The sequence below is a fragment of the Piliocolobus tephrosceles genome, chromosome 11 (assembly GCF_002776525.5).
Source record: "Piliocolobus tephrosceles isolate RC106 chromosome 11, ASM277652v3, whole genome shotgun sequence".
Classification (NCBI taxonomy): Eukaryota; Metazoa; Chordata; class Mammalia; order Primates; family Cercopithecidae; genus Piliocolobus; species Piliocolobus tephrosceles.
In genome coordinates, this window is record NC_045444.1 from 101,187,631 (window position 1) to 101,205,624 (window position 17,994).

The 17,994-nt window shown below is 36.2% G+C and overlaps 1 protein-coding gene across 2 annotated transcripts in view; it reads right to left on the reverse strand.

Annotated features, from left to right (window-relative positions):
- BARD1 (BRCA1 associated RING domain 1) overlaps positions 1 to 17,994 on the reverse strand; it is an 82,705-nt gene that overhangs the window by 19,356 nt on the left and 45,355 nt on the right. For both annotated transcript variants that reach the window (XM_023220403.2, XM_023220412.2), the window contains 2 exons: positions 17,419 to 17,591; positions 3,253 to 3,361 (listed from right to left, as the gene is read on the reverse strand). In XM_023220403.2, the coding sequence (XP_023076171.1) occupies positions 3,253 to 3,361; positions 17,419 to 17,591 (282 nt within the window). The remainder of the gene's footprint in view (positions 1 to 3,252; positions 3,362 to 17,418; positions 17,592 to 17,994) is intronic.

Sequence of the window (17,994 nt, forward strand, 5' to 3'; positions counted from 1 at the left end):
GCTAGAGCTGTGTCTGAAGTGGGTGAGGAAGCTGGCCGTGGGAACATCTAGTTCCTGGAAGAAAAAACAAACAAACAAACAAACAGGTGGTGCTGCACACCTGAAATGAGAGTATGTTTGGTGGACTCAAGACACAGCAAGGCAGCCCATGTGACTGAAAAAGAGTGAGTGAAGAAGAGACTGGTAGTGGCTGGGGGAAGGTAGACTCCAGAGGTTCCATCTTAAGGACTGCACATTAAGAAACTACCCTTTAAACTTGAAGGACTTGATATTATCTTTTCCTTAGCCAAGTACCAACCATTAAGACAGTAAATAATAATACCCAAAAGGCCACGTCTACATGACATGCGCGAAGTATAGGTCTCTTCTACATAATAAGAACCCTCCTTTTCTGAAAGGCACTGCCACCCTCAGACTCTAAGAATATCATCAAGATATCTTTATTCTTGACACCTTTAAAATAATCATTTTCCAGCTTTTACATAAAAGGAACACCAGCAAAGGACAACTTTGTTATTCTACGCTGTCAGACTGCAAGTACAAATGAAGAAAACAAGTCAATTTATAGTTGCTGAGTATGGTGGGACTGAATGGAGTACTGACCTAAGGTTTCAGAAATGTGAGTTCTAACTGGTCCATTAATAAAGAAAAAAACAACCTTTTTTCTAAATGGGTGGTTAACCCTGGGGCAAATCAGCCTCTAGGTCTCACTTTTCTCAATTGTAAACGGGGAAAATTAAACTGCTGATTTCTAGCTTCTCTTCCAATTCATTACCAAAACTATAGCTTGGAACACATAAGGCTGAAGTCTAAAGCAAAAGACAAAGGGTATTCAAGATACGAAAGTAACTAGCTCATGAAAGCATCTATGAGAGTATCAAACTGTAGCTACCTTAGGCTACCTCTTATCTTAAACAATGGCATCTATTACTACTCTCGTGAATGATCCTTGACCTCAGCTCCTCCCTTTCTGTTATTTTCCCCCATCTGAGCAGTACTAGATATGGTGAGTCTACCAACTCTCTCTAAAACTCCTCTTCTTCTCTCCATCCCCACATAACTGCCATCTATAATTCCAGTCCTCAGCATTTCAAACCTGGACTCCAGTACTGCAGCTTCCCAATCAGCCTTCAGTCTCTTCCCACTCTCAGCTACCCTGCAGACAGTCCTATTTCAGTTACAAACACACTGAAGGTGCCCTATTAAGTCTAAACTCTTATCGGGGAATTTAAGGCTTTTCACAATCTGGTCCCAACCTAGCCCTTTACCCTGAATCCCTCTTAAACACACGTCATACTCCTCTCACAGTAAATGCTATAGTTTCTCAAATTCCTAAGGTCCTTTATGCCTTCTTGTCTCTGAGCAGCTGTTCCTTAGATGTGGGCTGCCATTCGCACCTTGTACAAGGTGACCGCAGTGGGGAATGTTGGCTGTCCCCTCAAAATCTATTGCTCACTTCCTCCACACTGACAGAAGCCCAGTTTTATTCAGGTAGCCTCCCTTTCAAAGACTGACCCTATCCTCCAGCCCCAGGAGGGGCTGTCAAATCAATTTCTGACAATAAGACACAGGGAAAGCCGACGGAAAGACTTTAGTGTCTCTTTTCAGTTGGCCACTGCCATATCTAGAATTGTGGCAATCATTCTACAACCACTAAAGGAAACTTCTTAGTGAGGACAAATCCCCCAAACTGAGGATGGCAAGGTAAAGAGATACAAAGAATTGGGTTGCTTGATGTAACCACTAAGTGCTAAATTAAGCAAATGCAGAGCTATCTTGCATTGGGATTAATTCTATATAAAGTAATAAATTGTCTTCAAGCATTTGAGTAAAGGTTTTCTGTTACTGGCAGCCAACAGCATTCTATTAGATACTTTGCTAAAATGTTTACCCTGAAAGACTTAGGACACTTTCTCTGTGAAATTCTGTCTCTCTCTCTCTCTCTCTCTCTATATATATATATATATATGCATATATATTTTTTTGAGACAGTCTTGCTCTGTTACCCAGGATGGAGTGTAGTGGCATGATCTCAGCTCACTGCAACCTTTACTTCCCGGGTTCAATTAATTATCATGCCTCAGTCTCCCTAGTAGCTGAGACTATAGGTGTGCGTCACCACACTTGGCTACTTTTTGTATCTTTCATAGAGACGGGGTTTCACCATGTTGACCAGGCAGGTCTCGAACTCCTGACCTCAAGTGATCCGCCCACCCCAGCCTCCCAAAGTGCTGGGATTACAGGTGTGATCCACTGCGTCTGGTCTTTCTGTGAAATTTTTCCTAACGTCTCCTATAGTTTCTACTTACTTTGATTCTATATTGTATATTTTTATAGCTTATTTTACAAATTTATTACAATGTACAGTAAAAGTTTTTACATCTGAAATCCCTGCTAAGCTATGGGTTCCTAAGAAACAGGCACTCTTTCCACTTTATCTCTAGCTTGTACCTCTCTCCTAAGCTCCATAGTTTCATATCCAATGATCTATTTGATATCTCCATTTGATGTTTTATAGACATCAAATTGGCACATATAACAATTGATTTCCTTCTCCACGGCAACAAATGGCATTACCATCTACTTCACTGCTAAGGTCATACTTATTCCATTCTTTCCCCACACTTCATATGTAATCCATCCAAAAGTCCTGTTTAGATGCTTGCTAGTCTCCAGCAATAACAAACTTCTTTCTAACCTTCTAACATACCAGTCTCATTCACTGAAGGGCCTATACACTGTGTCCTCCACACAGTCACCTGGCAGCCTCCTCACTTCCACATTCAGGTTTCAATTCAAATCAGTGCTTTAAGGCTCCCCTCTGTGACCCCAGCTAAAGCAGTGGCCTTGCGGAAGCCCACTACCTCCATCCAGCGACACTCTACAACATCTTCAAAGCACTCATGTCTAAGTTTCTGAAATTATTTTATTTATATTAGTTCACATATTTCCAGTTTGTCTCGTTCCTACCTCTCACCAGATGGTAAGCACCTCCCTGAGAATAAGTGTTCTATCAGTCATAGTCATTGTTTCATGAATGCTGCCTAAAATACACAGCAGGCTCAGTAAGTATTTCTAGATGGTCATACTCTGATTATGTCTTTGAATCCACAGTAGTTAACACTCAGGAAGTGCTCAATAATTGTTTGGTGAATGTAAGCAATTTGCCAAATGGAAATTTTTCTATTATATTCCTTTCATAACCAATTTCAATAAAATATATAAATGTCCCAAAGCTGAATCCATACTTACTACCAAGCAATGGCTAGTTGTGGATGATTCATTCTTCTCTGGTAGCAGCAATAGTGATTTCATATTTTCATCGTCTGTATAATCCACAGGCCGCAGACCAAATATGTTACTGGTAAAGTAAGTGCAGATGTGTTTAAGTAAGTCAAATGAGTCTCTTAACTACATGAATGCACCAGTAGAACAATTTTTCAACATCCTTAATAATATACAATTTTAACTAAAATAAATTACTCAGAACTCACATGAGGTAGAAGAATCTAGAATCAAAAGCTGCTGAACTCAAAGGAGAAATGATGTAAAATTTCAGTCTGACATCAGATTATAGGGATTGTTTTTATTGAATATAGTATTATGAATTTTTTCAAAACTGTATTCTGCATTCTTATTCATATTAAAATATAGCTTCATAATCACCAATCACTATGAGTGACAGACTTTCAAATGCCAATAAAAATCATTTACTACAGCTATTACAGGCCCTGTAGTCTTTATAAACCAATACAAAATTAGACAAATTCACAGGACAGGGATTTTGTTCTATTAGAAGGAAAATTATGCCACATAACAAACAGTTTAATAATGTAGTGAAAAGAGTACTTTCAAAATTAATTTAAACATGTATGCATACAATAACTTGTAATCATCACAACCATCGCAGAACAAACTATTATGGCTCAGAGAGATACAAACGTCTCAGCATGTACTAATTCACGAGTCACAGAATGTTCTGCTGGAAGAGATTTTAGAGATCCCAGTTTGATCCTGTTCAAGACAAGAAAACAAAGAGAGAAGAACAAGTTCCAATGGCTTAACTAAGGTCATATTCTCCTTGTTCAATTTCACTGAAATTAAATATTGCCCAGCCTAAAGTCTTTCAATTATAAGTAACTTGTTAAAACTAAAGGACTTCTGTCTACTATTCTGTTTCCTTACATACGGTTTCAATATATGATTTAAATACACTATACTGTGGCAAAAAGTTTTCAAAATGAGCAATTCTTTTATAGTCTTTTATGGTTTTTATTAAAGATTATGCTATATTCATATAATGGCCACTGAAGTTCATGTGAAAATGCAATGTGGTAAATGGGATATAAAGTTATAAACATGGTATAATACTAACTCTGTAAATTGTATCAAATGTATAGAAAAATATCTGGAAGGAAACAGAGAGAAACATCAAGGGAAGTGGAAGGTAGAAAATGCCAATTCTGTTTGATGCTGCATAGAGGTCATGTAGATGAAGGATATAAGCATCTACTGAGTTCACAGACAAGGTCATTAATGACCTTGGTGAAAATTGTTTTGATGGCAGAGTGGGAAAAGAAAGCTAGTGTATCAGAGTAAGAAATGAACCACAGCAAATGTTTCTCTAATGACTGCAATTCGTGACTATCAGGTCCAGTTGCTTTCTTCTTTGGACAGTCCTGGGTAAACACGGACAAGTTTGTATTCTGACTCTTCTTTATGTCCAACAACCTTCCTCTGGCAACAGTCTTTCTCCAGCCAAGATATAACACAGTGGATTGCATTTCAGCTTTATAATTTAAAACAAAGCGACATACATCACAGCTTACATTTAGAGCAGACAATCTCAGGGTATTTTAAAAGAAATTCATCCACTGTTTTTGATACTTCCTAATTCATTCTCTAAATTATTATGTTCATATACCAAATACACAATCTCTTCACACACATATGCTATATATATGACAATAAAAAAACAGAAATCTGAGTTGAAGAACCAGTGTTTTAGGTCTTAAACCACCAAGTGCAAATATGAATAAACAAAACAATAAAAATACGTCACATTATATGCCATCCAAAAAAAATAAATAAATAACTGTGTAGCCATGATTGTGCCACAGTACTCCAGCCTGAGCAAGAGACACAGTTTCAATGAAAAAAGAAAAAATGAGGAAAAAAAAAAAAAAAATCCATGCATACACTAGGCCTTTTTGACAGAGACAAATGTAGATCTTACACCTCAAAAAAATAAAATATAAGAGCCCAATCAAGTGCATTTTAATGCACAGCAACTTAATCACATTAGCGTAGTTATTTTACACATGTATGAAAAAAAGTCCATGATGACAACACGAAAAACTGTTCAAGTGCTTCTCAAAGTACTACCATCAGCTAGGGAGGAATTTAAACCAAAAATCAACCAGTAAAACATGGTCTAAGCCAGTAAGATGATTTTACAAAGTGACTAACAGAGTTCCAATTTACATTTAGGATCCTTACTATACAAAGCTTACTATCTGATATGGTCTTAAAACATGTGGTTTCTCTGCTTGGATTATGGATGGCTTCTGCTCACACACAATTCACTAAACTCTTAGCCCTCCTGTAATGCTAATGAACTGAATGGCACATTACAAGTGCTACAGATGGAAAGATAATCGGTTAATCTCAGTCCTGCATAATGGGAAATAGAGCCTATTAAATCCAGTCATGTTGCTTCTGCTTTGTCATGAACCATTAACCTTTGGAAGTAGACGTGAGTTTACATGTGAAACCTTCAAAGACCACAGCAAGGAAAGATGGGGCGTGGGTAAGATTTCTTATTATTTGGGCACAATAATGCGTGCTTTCTTCCCATTGATATATTTGAAGAGACTAACACTTTAGTTAGAGAATTAGTGTGAAAAATCAATTTAAAATGCACAAAGGTGGATTTTATTTCCATTATAAAACAAATAGGTACTACATAGAGGAAAAGTTATGTTGCAACATATCTCAGGCACTGTTAATATGACTTATTACTAAAGAGAGAAGTCAGTGATAAATACATTATTCTTCATCATTATACAAGGGAAGAAGACTTTTTAAGATTTACTACATCATGGACTCAAAATAGACATCAATAACTTGATGTGCTATTTATTAGAATGGGTGACCAGGAAAGCTTATAAAATGGCTTTTTCTAAATACACTTAAATATAGTAAATTCTCTCTTTTCTAGCATGATTTAACCTAAAGCTTTACCACTCAAACTAGGTGTTTTGGAGAGATACATAAGACTTAGAAAACACTGTCCTTGCCTATAATCCTACTGAGGATAAACATTCCTTCAACAAGCTGGTATCAAACTGATAAAGTATAAATCAAAACAAGTAATAAGGTGAAATAAAAGATGGATTTAAATGGCCTTGAGCCCAGGACTAGAAACTGGAATATGGTGGTTAGCCATTAAGGGCCTGTGTAGGGAATAAGCAACATGATTACTGAAATGTATGGAACTGATGGAAGAAAGCCTTCTATCAAACCTTCTAAGCATTGTGTGCCCATGTGTAGAAACCAAACACAGTATGAAAAACCAATGAAAAAATCAGGTATAAAGCAACAAACATTAAAGACAAAAAATGTACGTCGCTGTGAAAATGGAAAGGCACATGTATCTACTAGTTAAATGATATGGGTCAACGCAACACCAAAGTATTTAAAACTATTTTGGAATATATGAAAATGTTGAGATCTTAACTGCTGAATTTACATCTAGTACATGACAGTATATTAATATCTTTTACATGTACCACTTTCGACAGTCAGTTCTTTTAATGCCTTATCAAAGACACTCTCGAATTCAGTGAATTGCAAATGAGTACATGTAGATAATATACTTTACTTATACTGATATGGTTTCGATTTGTGTCCTCACCCAAATCTCATGTCAAATTATAATTCCCAATGCTGGAGGAGGGGCCTGGTAGGAAGTGACTGGATCATGGGTGCAGATTTCCCCCTTGCTGTTCTTGTGATAGTGTTTGAGTTCTCACCAGATCTGGTTGTTTGAAAGGGTGTAGCACTAATGACCAGGGAAATGCAAATCAAAACGACACTGACACCTCCTTACTCCTGCAAGAATGGGCATAACTAAAATATTTTAAAATAACAGATGTTGGCATAGATGTGGTAAACAGGGAACACTTCTACACTGCTGGTGGGAATGTAAACTAGTACAGCCATTTGGAAAACAGTGGAGAGTCCTTAAAGAACTAGAAGTAGAACTATCATTTGATCCAGCAATCCCACTACTGGGTATCTACCCAGAGGAAAAGAAGTCATGATATGAAAAAGATACCTGCATACGCATGTTTATAGCAGCACAATTTGCAACTGCAAAAATGTGGAACCAACCCAAATGCCCATCAATCAATAAGTGGATAGAGAAACTGTGGTGTATTATACTGTGGTGTATTAGAATACCACTCAGGCATAGAGAGGAATGAACTAATGGCATTTGCAGCAACCTGGATGGGATTGGAGAATATTACTGTAAGTGAAGTAACTCAGGAGGGAAAACCGAACATTTTATGTTCTCACTCCTAAGTGGGAGCTATGGTATGAGGATGCAAAGGCATAAGAATGACGTAACAGACTTGAGGGACTCGGGGAAAAGGTGTGAAGGTGGTGAGGGATAAAAGACTACAAATTGGGTTCAGTGTGTACTGCTCAGGTGATGGGTACACCAAAATCTCACAAATCACCACTAAAAAACGTACTTGTGTAACCAAATACCGCTTGTTCCCCCAAAATCTATAGAAATAAAAAAATTATAAATAAATAAATAAAAAGGGTGTAGCACTTCCCTGCCTCTTCCTCCTGCTCCGGGCATGGAAGACGTGCCTGCTTCCCTTTCATCTTCCACCATGACTGTTTAAGTTTCCTGAGGCCCTTCCTGTACAGCCTGGGGAGCCATGAGTCAATTATACCTCTTTTCCTTATAAATTACCAGTCTCAGGTGTTTCATAGCAGTATGAGAACGGACCAATACATATAACGAATCCTAAAAATTCAAAGGTTCTAACTTTTTTTCTGTTCCTTGACAACACAGTACACTGGCAGATTTCACCAGTTTTTTCTCTCTAATATACTCTTGTGCTATTCCTTTACCTATGATTTTAAATCATAATGTGGAAAACAGGCCTCATATAAAATCTTTAAAGATATGACTGGAGATTCTAAGTTTTAAAATCTTAAACAGACAATCCAGGTGTTCATGTGTCATTGGTTTTTGCTATCTAAAATGTAGTACGAAATACTAGATGATTTGTTACTGATGTTGATAGATTCGATGTGAAAATGGATATATGTATTAATATACATAATGCGTGATGTACATACTGCATGTATCAGAAGTAGCATTAATCATTTATTTATTTAACACACATGGAATGAGTATATTTGTATAACCATGTAGGGGGAAAGTCACAAACACTGTTTTGTAATTAGTTTGGAAAATACTCATCATTCAACAAGTACTTTGAAAAAAACTTACCAACAACTTTTGGCACTAAAGAAACAATGAGATAAAAGGTAGTTTCTGCCCTCACAGAACTCAGAGGAGGAAAGCAAAGAAGCACACAGAAAAGGTTTTGCAGTCTGGTAAAGCTCCCCAGACCTGAAAGGGTAAGGAAGAAAAGCGGGTACATAAACAGAATAAGAATAAAACTTTGAAAATCCTTTTCCTAACTAGGAATCTTTCTGATCCTGAAGATAAGGAAAAGGAAGTACTTATGAAAGGGTTAACCTGTGGTGTTTAATGTTTCAGTTTTGTCCCAAAGGCCACATTCAGGATGCAGTAAAACCTTTTAATATCCTTTTCGCCTCAGTAATAATATGGCAGACAATGGTGATCTGAATTCATTACACCACTAATAAAAGAAAGGAGGGATGGGCAAATTTAAACTTGTCCTTCCATGTACAGATCATCCAAACTGCAAAAACATATGAAAAAATGCATTTTTACTAATGCTAAATCTATCACCATGACAGGATACCAAGAGAGTTCATGAATGAAATCCTTCATGAACAACTACAAAATTGCAAAGACATAGATTTAATTTTTCAAGTCACTTTGCTTGCTATGGAGCAGGATAAAGCAGAGTAATTCAAAATAGTGACATGGGTTTTTAAAGCTATAAAACATAAATTATCTCTGTTGTAGGCAATTAATTTTTTAAAATTAACCTAGGGCAGTGGGACAATTAATAGGTCCAATGGTCCATATAATTTTTTCTACTTCAGAATTCAACATCCTTCCAAGGAAAACTCTGTTAATGGCAGATCAAGTACCACATTCTAAAATCCTACATATCCATTTAAAAAAATAAAAAAATAAAAAAGCATATGTTACTCTCCACACACTCAAAATGGTTCTGATGTGACCGTAAGAGCTGTGGTTCTAGCTTCACACTGGGATGTACAGAAGGCAGTGGGGAAGACAGATTACCAATGATGTTTTGAACAGTTATAAATATTCCCAGACAACAAAGATTATATAAACCTTTTTCTCATGATCTAGGGTTAAACCAGAACTGATTTTCTTTCCTATTGTTTTAGCTCATAAAAGGTACATTTTTATGCAAAAAAAAAAAAAAAAAAAAAATAGGGGTTAAATGAATTAATGCTGTTATTTAAATGCAAGACACATAAAAAAGTAAGTTGCCAGAATATTAACGTTAAATCAAAACAAAAGAGAAAGTCTGAAGTAGATATATGACTTTGCCCTGTATATTCGAATCCTCCATAATATAAAGATTTAGGGCCCAAAAACATTGCAGTAGGAAAATTAATAAAGAACATAGCCTCCATGGGAAAAAAATAGGGTTGGGAGACTTCACTGGTGAACTATAAAAGCTTGTTTATTTTAAAATTAAACAGTGAAGATGGCAAATAAAGAGTATCATTGACTTTAAATTCATACCGCAATATGGTTAATTCTTAGCTATTGTGCCTTGCTTTATAAGGTTTCAAGATTTCCCTCCACCAATATTCAATAGGATGCTTTTAAATTCACTTGGCTTTGCAGCAGAAACATACTCCATTCTTTTTCCTATGTCTAGTTCTCCACACACATTCAATGCTTAACTTATATGACTGAGGTGTTAACTGTACCCACTTCCTGGGCTACAAAAAAAGCTCTCAGTTATCTTTGTATTCTATAAGTTACTACTGAAAAGACAGTTCTTAAGCCTGGTCTCTAATATTTAAAGTCACATCTTACTTAGCACCATTCATCATAACTTATTATTATTTTTTGAGACTGAGTCTTGCTCTGTCGCCCAGGTTGGAGTTCTGTGGCACCATCTTGGCTTACTGCAACCTCCGCCTCCTAGGTTCAAGCAATTCTTGTGCCTCAGCCTCCCGAGTAGTTGGACTACAGGCACACACTGCCACACCTGGCTAATTTTTGTATTTTTAGTAGAGATGGGGTTTCACCATGTTGGCCAGGCTGGTATCGAACTTCTGACTTCAAGTGATCCACCTGCCTCGGCCTCCCAAAGTGTTGGGATTACAGGCATGAGCCACCACGCCCGACCCATAACTTACTAATAATACCAGAACATGTTATCAGGATAAAACCTGGATTACTTAGCCCTCTTATACAAGCTTTCCTCTCTCCCAGTGACATCTGAGACTAACTTTAAGGCTGGACTTTGTCTTAGTTTTTCTTCTCTCTCCTAGGGCTGCATTACTAAAATATTTACTCTTCTAATTCAAACTAATATTCTTACAGTAACAGGAAAGTTATACAGTTAATCAAAATTGCAGCCTCAGACAAAATGGCAAAATAGGTAAAATTTTTACAGTCCACAGGGACTTAAGGATGAGCTTAATGGGATAAAAAGAAAAGTCCATTTTCTCTTTAGTGTCTGTATTTTATTATTAATATATTAGTATTTCAGATTACTACTACTAACAAAACTGGAGAGATCTCCAAAAATTATATAATATGTGAGTTATCAAAATAGATAATGATATGCCAACTTAGCAGGGGGCAGGATATTTCCAGAAGATATTCTATTCATGTTCCAGAGAACAGAAAAGGTAAAAAGAAAAAAAAAAAAAAGCATCTTGGTTACTTTTTAGAAACTATAATTTTGGTATCAAAATCTGAGGTAAAAAAAGAAAGATAAAATCACAAATCACTCTAACTTATAATTATAAATGCAAAATTCCTAAAACCCTAGCAAATTTATGTAAAATTTGTGTTTAAAGAATAACATACTACACCAAGTCAAGTTTATCCCAGGAATACAAGCATGATTTAATATTTAAAAATGTATTAATAACATCAATAGTCAAAAAAACATAAGCTTTGGGAGGCTGAGGTGGGAGGATCGCTTGAGCCCAGGAGTTTCAGACCAGCTTGGACAACACAGTAAGTGAGACCCTATCTCCAAAACAAAAACAAACAAACAAGTTTAAGATCATCTCCGCAGAAGCTGAAAATCATTCAATAAAATAAAATACAGTCTTGTTAGAAAATAATAAAGGGAAGAAAGCTTCCACACAGCAATAAAGAACATTAATCTTTGTATTTAATATGGATATTAAAATTGAATATAACTCTACGGGTCAGTACTTTTTTAAAAAAGGAAGAACGAAACAAGCAAGCCAACTATCATTATTGTATCATTCTGGAAGCACTGACAAATGCAATAAGAAACAGAAGTTAATAAATTATAATTAGATCTTTAGAATTAGGAGCTGACTGGATAGAAATGTATTAAATTAATAGCTCTCCTATATATCAAGAATAACAAATTATGTTTATTAACACAATATCCAGTTTACTAGCAATAAATAATCAAATACTATACAGGTTGAGCATTGCTAACCCAAAACTCTGAAATTTGAAATGCTCCAAAATTGGAAACTTTTTGAGCACCAACATGACGCAAGTGGAAAATTCCAAACATAGTACTTAACAAAACCTTTTTAATGCATACAATTGTTTAAAATGTTGTATAAAATTACCTTTAGGCTATGTGTATAAACATTTATGAAACACAGATAAATTTCACATTTAGTCTTGGGAACCATCCCTAAGACATCTCACGATGTATATGCAAATATTCCAAAATGGGAAAGAAATCCAAAATACTTCTGATCCCAAGCATTTTGGGCAAGGAATACTCAGCCTATACCTAGAATAACCTAAATTAATAGTTATATGCATGTGTATACATACATACATATGAAACAGACTAAAAACTGTACTAAGATATATATAACAGAATGCTTAAACAAATGGAGACATGTATCTTGGTCCTTATTACTTTTTGGAAGCTATGAGTGTAATTTTGATATCAAAATCTAACGGTAAAAAATGAAAGATAAAATCACAAATCACTCTAACTTTTAAAATGCAAAATTCCTAAATAAAAACCTAGCAAACTGATGTATTCATTTAAAGAATAACACACGACATCAAGTTTATCAATCCACTTGATAAAAAGCAACTTTACTTACCCAATTTCAATCAACATCCTAATCGGTACTCCACTAGAATCTATGTACTTACCCAACTTCGAAACATCCTAATATGGTATTTTTGAAACAGTACAAAGTAAATCAAACATCATTTGAAAGAATAAATTAATAAATATGGCTATTCCCCATCCCACCTCCCTCCCACCATTACTGTCACTACTTTGATTTGACTCTCATCACTTCTTTCCTGGATTACTGGACAAACCTAACTGAGTTCCCTCCCCAGTGTGGAGGAGGAAGTTTTCACCTTAAAATCAGCACTCTGTTTAGCACACACAACCTTTCAAAGTCCCTGCCCACCTTCTCTGGCCTCTCATCCTCCTCCATCCTTTTATTCCACTTACATCACTAACAGAAGTTCCTAGAATGAATGAAGAAGCAGTCTGGCCTTGAGTACCTTAGCACCCATATCTTATCTTTCTGAAAAGCCCATCCTCCTGTTCTATGTTTTCAAAACTCAGAGTTCTTCTTCCAGAAAGCCTTCTGTGACTTCCTCTGTTCTTACTTGCAGCCCTAGTCGAGACTTTCATACTACTGTGAGCACCGTGCTATGAAGGCATGCCTCACACCATTCTATAATCAGTGCTTTAACAGCCTGTTTACTCCTACTAGAACAGAAGCCGCCAGACAACTGAGGAGGTGATGAGGCAAAGGAGCAACAGAGGGACTATGAGAAGACTTAAGAGGAGAGGAAGGCATCTAAGAGAAAACTCAACCTTGAGGTCATGAAGAAGACAGCCAAAATGTCTGTCCTAGAGCTAAAGGAGGCCACTTAGAAATTTACAGTAAGCAAAAACGACTTTACTTCTTCAATCAGTCAAAGTAGCGAACCCTAAAGAGGGTCAGACAGAATGGTGTTTGCCCTTGCTGGTTCTTACCCATCTTCCATGGGAAGAGTTTAGGCCTACTTATTGAGAAAGGAGTTCCACCAAGAATAAAAGAGATATAGTAAGTAGAGAAAGAAAAAGTTTGTTTGCCAACTCAGATTCCAGAATCTGAGCTGTTAATGGCTTATAAAGAATAAGAGCTTCAGGAAGAAAAATAGTAGTAAGAATCCCATAGTCTCCATGCTCCAGATTCCCTTCCCATGATCTTCTTAAGAAATGGAGGAAAGGGCAGGAATAAATTTCATCTATACTCACCTGTTACTACCTAATTCTAGAAGACAGCATCTAGAACACTGAAAGAGCGTGCACTTAAAAGTCAAGGCTATAGGAATTACTTTGGGTAGCCACAATCCCACAAAAAGTAACATGCCATGGATGCCAACTGGGCAAAAGCTACCAGGAACCAGTTCAACCACCTTAGAAAAGGCACAGATAAGGAGAACTTGGTTTTAGACATCTTGTCATACAGTAAAGGTAGTGGCAGAAGGACGCAATTCCCATTTTCATGTCATCTGACCTTTTATCTAAAGAGAGGAAAAAGTATACCATAATCTTCATTCATTCAAACACAAATTCACTCTACAAACAAATGTGGATACAGACTACATTAGGCACTTGGCAGAGCTAGGCAGGGTAGATGTGATCCCTGGCCCATACAGTTTACAGCCTCATGAGAAGGTAGGAAACAGTAAGTCCTGTGACTGGGGAGAAGCACCACATCAGGAAAGGCAGCCAAAAGGACAGGATAACCCAAGTGAAACTCAAATGAGAAAGTGGCTACCAAAAACAAATATTCTAGACAATGCAAAGGCATGTACAAAGGCTAGGAGATAAAAGATCCTAAACATTTTAAGGAAACAAAAATTCAGAAAAGCTGGTGCAAAAAAAGCTTGAAGGAAAGGGGGAAAGGAGAAGCTGTGGAAAGAATGATGAGAACAGAGAGGAAAGTAGCACCAGCCCATCCAGGGTCTTATAAATCATATTTTGGGGTTTAACCTTTATTTTAAAAAACATTAAGAGGAAGCCATGGAAGGATTTTAAGCAAATAAATGATCTGGCCAGACTCATGTTTTTCTGAAGGCACTCTGGCTGCAGTATGGAAAGAGAATTAAAGAAAAGTAATATGAAAAGGAGGAGAACAGTTAGGAAATTTGTAAAGCCAATCAGATGAACAATGACTACAACCTTTTTTAAAAGGCAAAAAACACAGGAAAATACTTAAGTATGAAGACCAATAGTCTGGAAAGGAAATTTTTGGAAACAGCTACCACACTCTTGTACCCTAGGATTAGATCTATGCTTTCATCTGCCCTACTATCCTTTATCCAATATCGATCCCAACGTCTTGTGTGAAATAAACCCTACTTCCCAACTATCCAGCTGTATCAACCAGCTGTCCAACACAGTAGTCACTGGCACATGTGGTTAAAATAAAATACATTTTAAAATGTATTCCTCAGTAGCAACAGCTAATTTTCAAGTGTTCAATAGTAGAGGTGCCTAGTGGCTACTGAATGTATAGCATAGATATAAACATTTCCATCACCACAGAAAGGTCTATTGGACAGTGCTGAGGTACAGATATACCTAAAGTTGCCACTTGACTAGGTAGTCCTACTTAAAACAACACTGAAAGCACCTGTGAAGGCAGACTCACTGTCTCATGCCACTCCTTGTATATTAATAAGCCCTCACAGTGCAGTGACGAATCATGGTGTACAAACCACAAGAGAGGCTCTGTGTTCTGGCTCATTAATCCTCACTATGCTCTGAAGAAATAGAAACGCAGCAGGCATCACCCATGTTTTATAGGCGAGGACACCAAGGCACAGAAATTAACTTGCCTGAAGCTATAGTCAATAATGGAGTCACAAATAAAAGCTAGATTCCCTAACGCCCTGACCAGTGCTCTATTCATTAAAGTAGTCATGGCTGATTTAAGAACCCTAGAATGATAACTAGTCAGTTTCACCTGACCCAAGCAATAATTTGCTTTACCAAATAGCTTGCAACACATACAGGAGGGTCATATCGCTTAGGTCCTTACAAAGGAACAGTTATCTCTGTCAGGTCCATGTATATGGAGACACAGACACAGACACAGACACAGACAGACAGACACACACACACACACCAGAAGAAAAAAAAAAAAAAAAAATATATATATATATGTTCAAATATGAATTCAAATTCAGGGGATGTGTGTGTGTATATATATGTGTGTGTGTATATATATATATACACACATATACAATATACACAAGTGTATGTATATATACACACACACACACACCCCCCCTGAATTTACAATTATCTTATAACCTGTTATGAGAGATAAAAGAGATTAGACACATTTACCGAAACTAACAGCACCAAGGTATGGTACATTCTTGCATTATTAATTTGGTTTTCAATTATGTTAAATAGTTACCAATAAAAAATTACAACCTAGAGGCTCTACATTTTATAATTCTTATTTGCATCTGTTACCATTGGAAACTTAATTTTTGTTTGCTCTTTTCAAAGCTATGGAAGCAACAAGGGCAGAGAGGCAATACCTGCATTTTCATTTCAACTACTTAATTAACTGAAAAGAATAAAATAATACATAGGGAGACATGAACCAAGTTACAGATTAATGATACAAAATCTACATACAGCATTTACTTGTGACACTCTTGACAATACCAATTTTAAAATCCAGCTGCTGGCATTCACTAATGCATCTCTGTGTCCTGATACTGCAAAAAGTTCACCTAGAACCTCATGTGAATGATGAGAAAAATCTAAGAAATAATTCAACTGCACTGGCCCAATATTTAAATTCTTACATGCTTTACCTGTCATTATAGTAAATACGCAGAAAAAATAAAATGGAAATGAAATATTTAAAATAATTCCAAAGTATTAGGAAGCATACAAAATAATTATTTCTACAATTGCTTATGAAAGTGTAAATCAATCTACAGAATATAAACACTTAAGTACATTTTTCCATTAAGTGAAGGCTTCCAAACTTGACAATTGTTTCTGAATTAAGAAAGTAAATCTCCCCTAAATATATCAGTTATCCCCGTTGGTATCTATGGGGAATTGGTTCCTCGATCCTGGTGATGTCAGAATGTGCACCTGCTCAAGTCTCTTGTAAAACATGGCACAGTATTTACTTGTAAACTACACACATCCTCCTGTATACTTTAAACCATCTCCAGATTACCTGTAATACCTAATAGTATGAAATGCTGTATAAATATTTATATTTATATTGTTTTACCTATATTACTTATTATTGTATTGTTATTTTTTATTGTCTTCTTCCCCCCTTTTTTTTAACTTTTATTTTATTTTAGGTCTCTAAGTTGTGAAGGTTTGTTATATAGGTAAACTTGTGTAACAGGTGTGTGTTGTACATATTATTTCACCACCTATGTATTGAGCCTAGTACCTAATAGTTATTTTTTCTGCTCCTCTCCCTCCTCCCACCCTCCACACTCAAGTAGACCCTGGTGTCTGTTGTTCCCTTCTTTGTGTTCATGAATTCTCATCATTTAGCTCTCACTTATAAGTGAGAACATGCAGTACTTGGTTTTCTGTTCATGCATTAGTTTACTAAGGATAATGGCCTCCAGCTCCATCCATGTGCCCACAAAAGACATGATCTCATCCTTTTTTGTGGCTGCATAGTATTCCATGGTATATATGTACCACATTTTCTTTATCCAATCCGTCATTGATATTTCCCAATTATTTGTGATCTGTAGTTGGCTGAATCCTCAAGTGTGGAACCCAAGAATATGAAGGACCAACTGTGTCATAAAGAGGAAAGGCATAAATGCCGATTACAAATGCAGAATTTGATGATCACAACTAATTTTAGTTGTGAAAGTGAAGAAAGCCATCAACTTGATGAGTATTAAAGTCTCTGCTTTATCACATACCTTGATTCAAGAATATAGATTGATTTTAAAAATAATTTTTAAGTTGAACTACTTACACAGCATTTCTGGAGGCTCCATAGGAAAGTAACAGCTTGACTATATCCATGTGCCCATTCTTGGCTGCATCATGAAGTGGTGAGTCATTTTGATACCCAGTGGTGTTTACCAGTGCTTTATGCTGGAGCAATAATTCCACCACCTTCAGGTGCCCGTGACTGCAAGCTTCATGCTAATTAAATTTTTTGAAAAATAAGTGAAAGAAGTGATAAGAAAGAGCAATGGATGACATTATAATACCACACTTTAGAAAAATAAATGTAAATGTCAGGCAGCAAATTTGTTACCTAAATACTCAAAAAGACTGTAAGTTGTTGACAGAGTGAAAGTTACTATTAATAATCTTTCTATCAAGATCTGTGTAATTCATGAAAAAAGAAAAGGCTATTCTCATTTGAGCCTTGGGTCAAGCACTTTTTTTTTTTAAAGAAGAAAATGTAGTTTCAAACCAATGGTAGCTCCTTAAATGTTCTACAATAAATGTAAAACATTAAGAAAAAAGACTGCATATTTAGTAACATGATATGTAAAATCTGTACCAGTACATACACATATCATGCAACAAAGTAAGTATC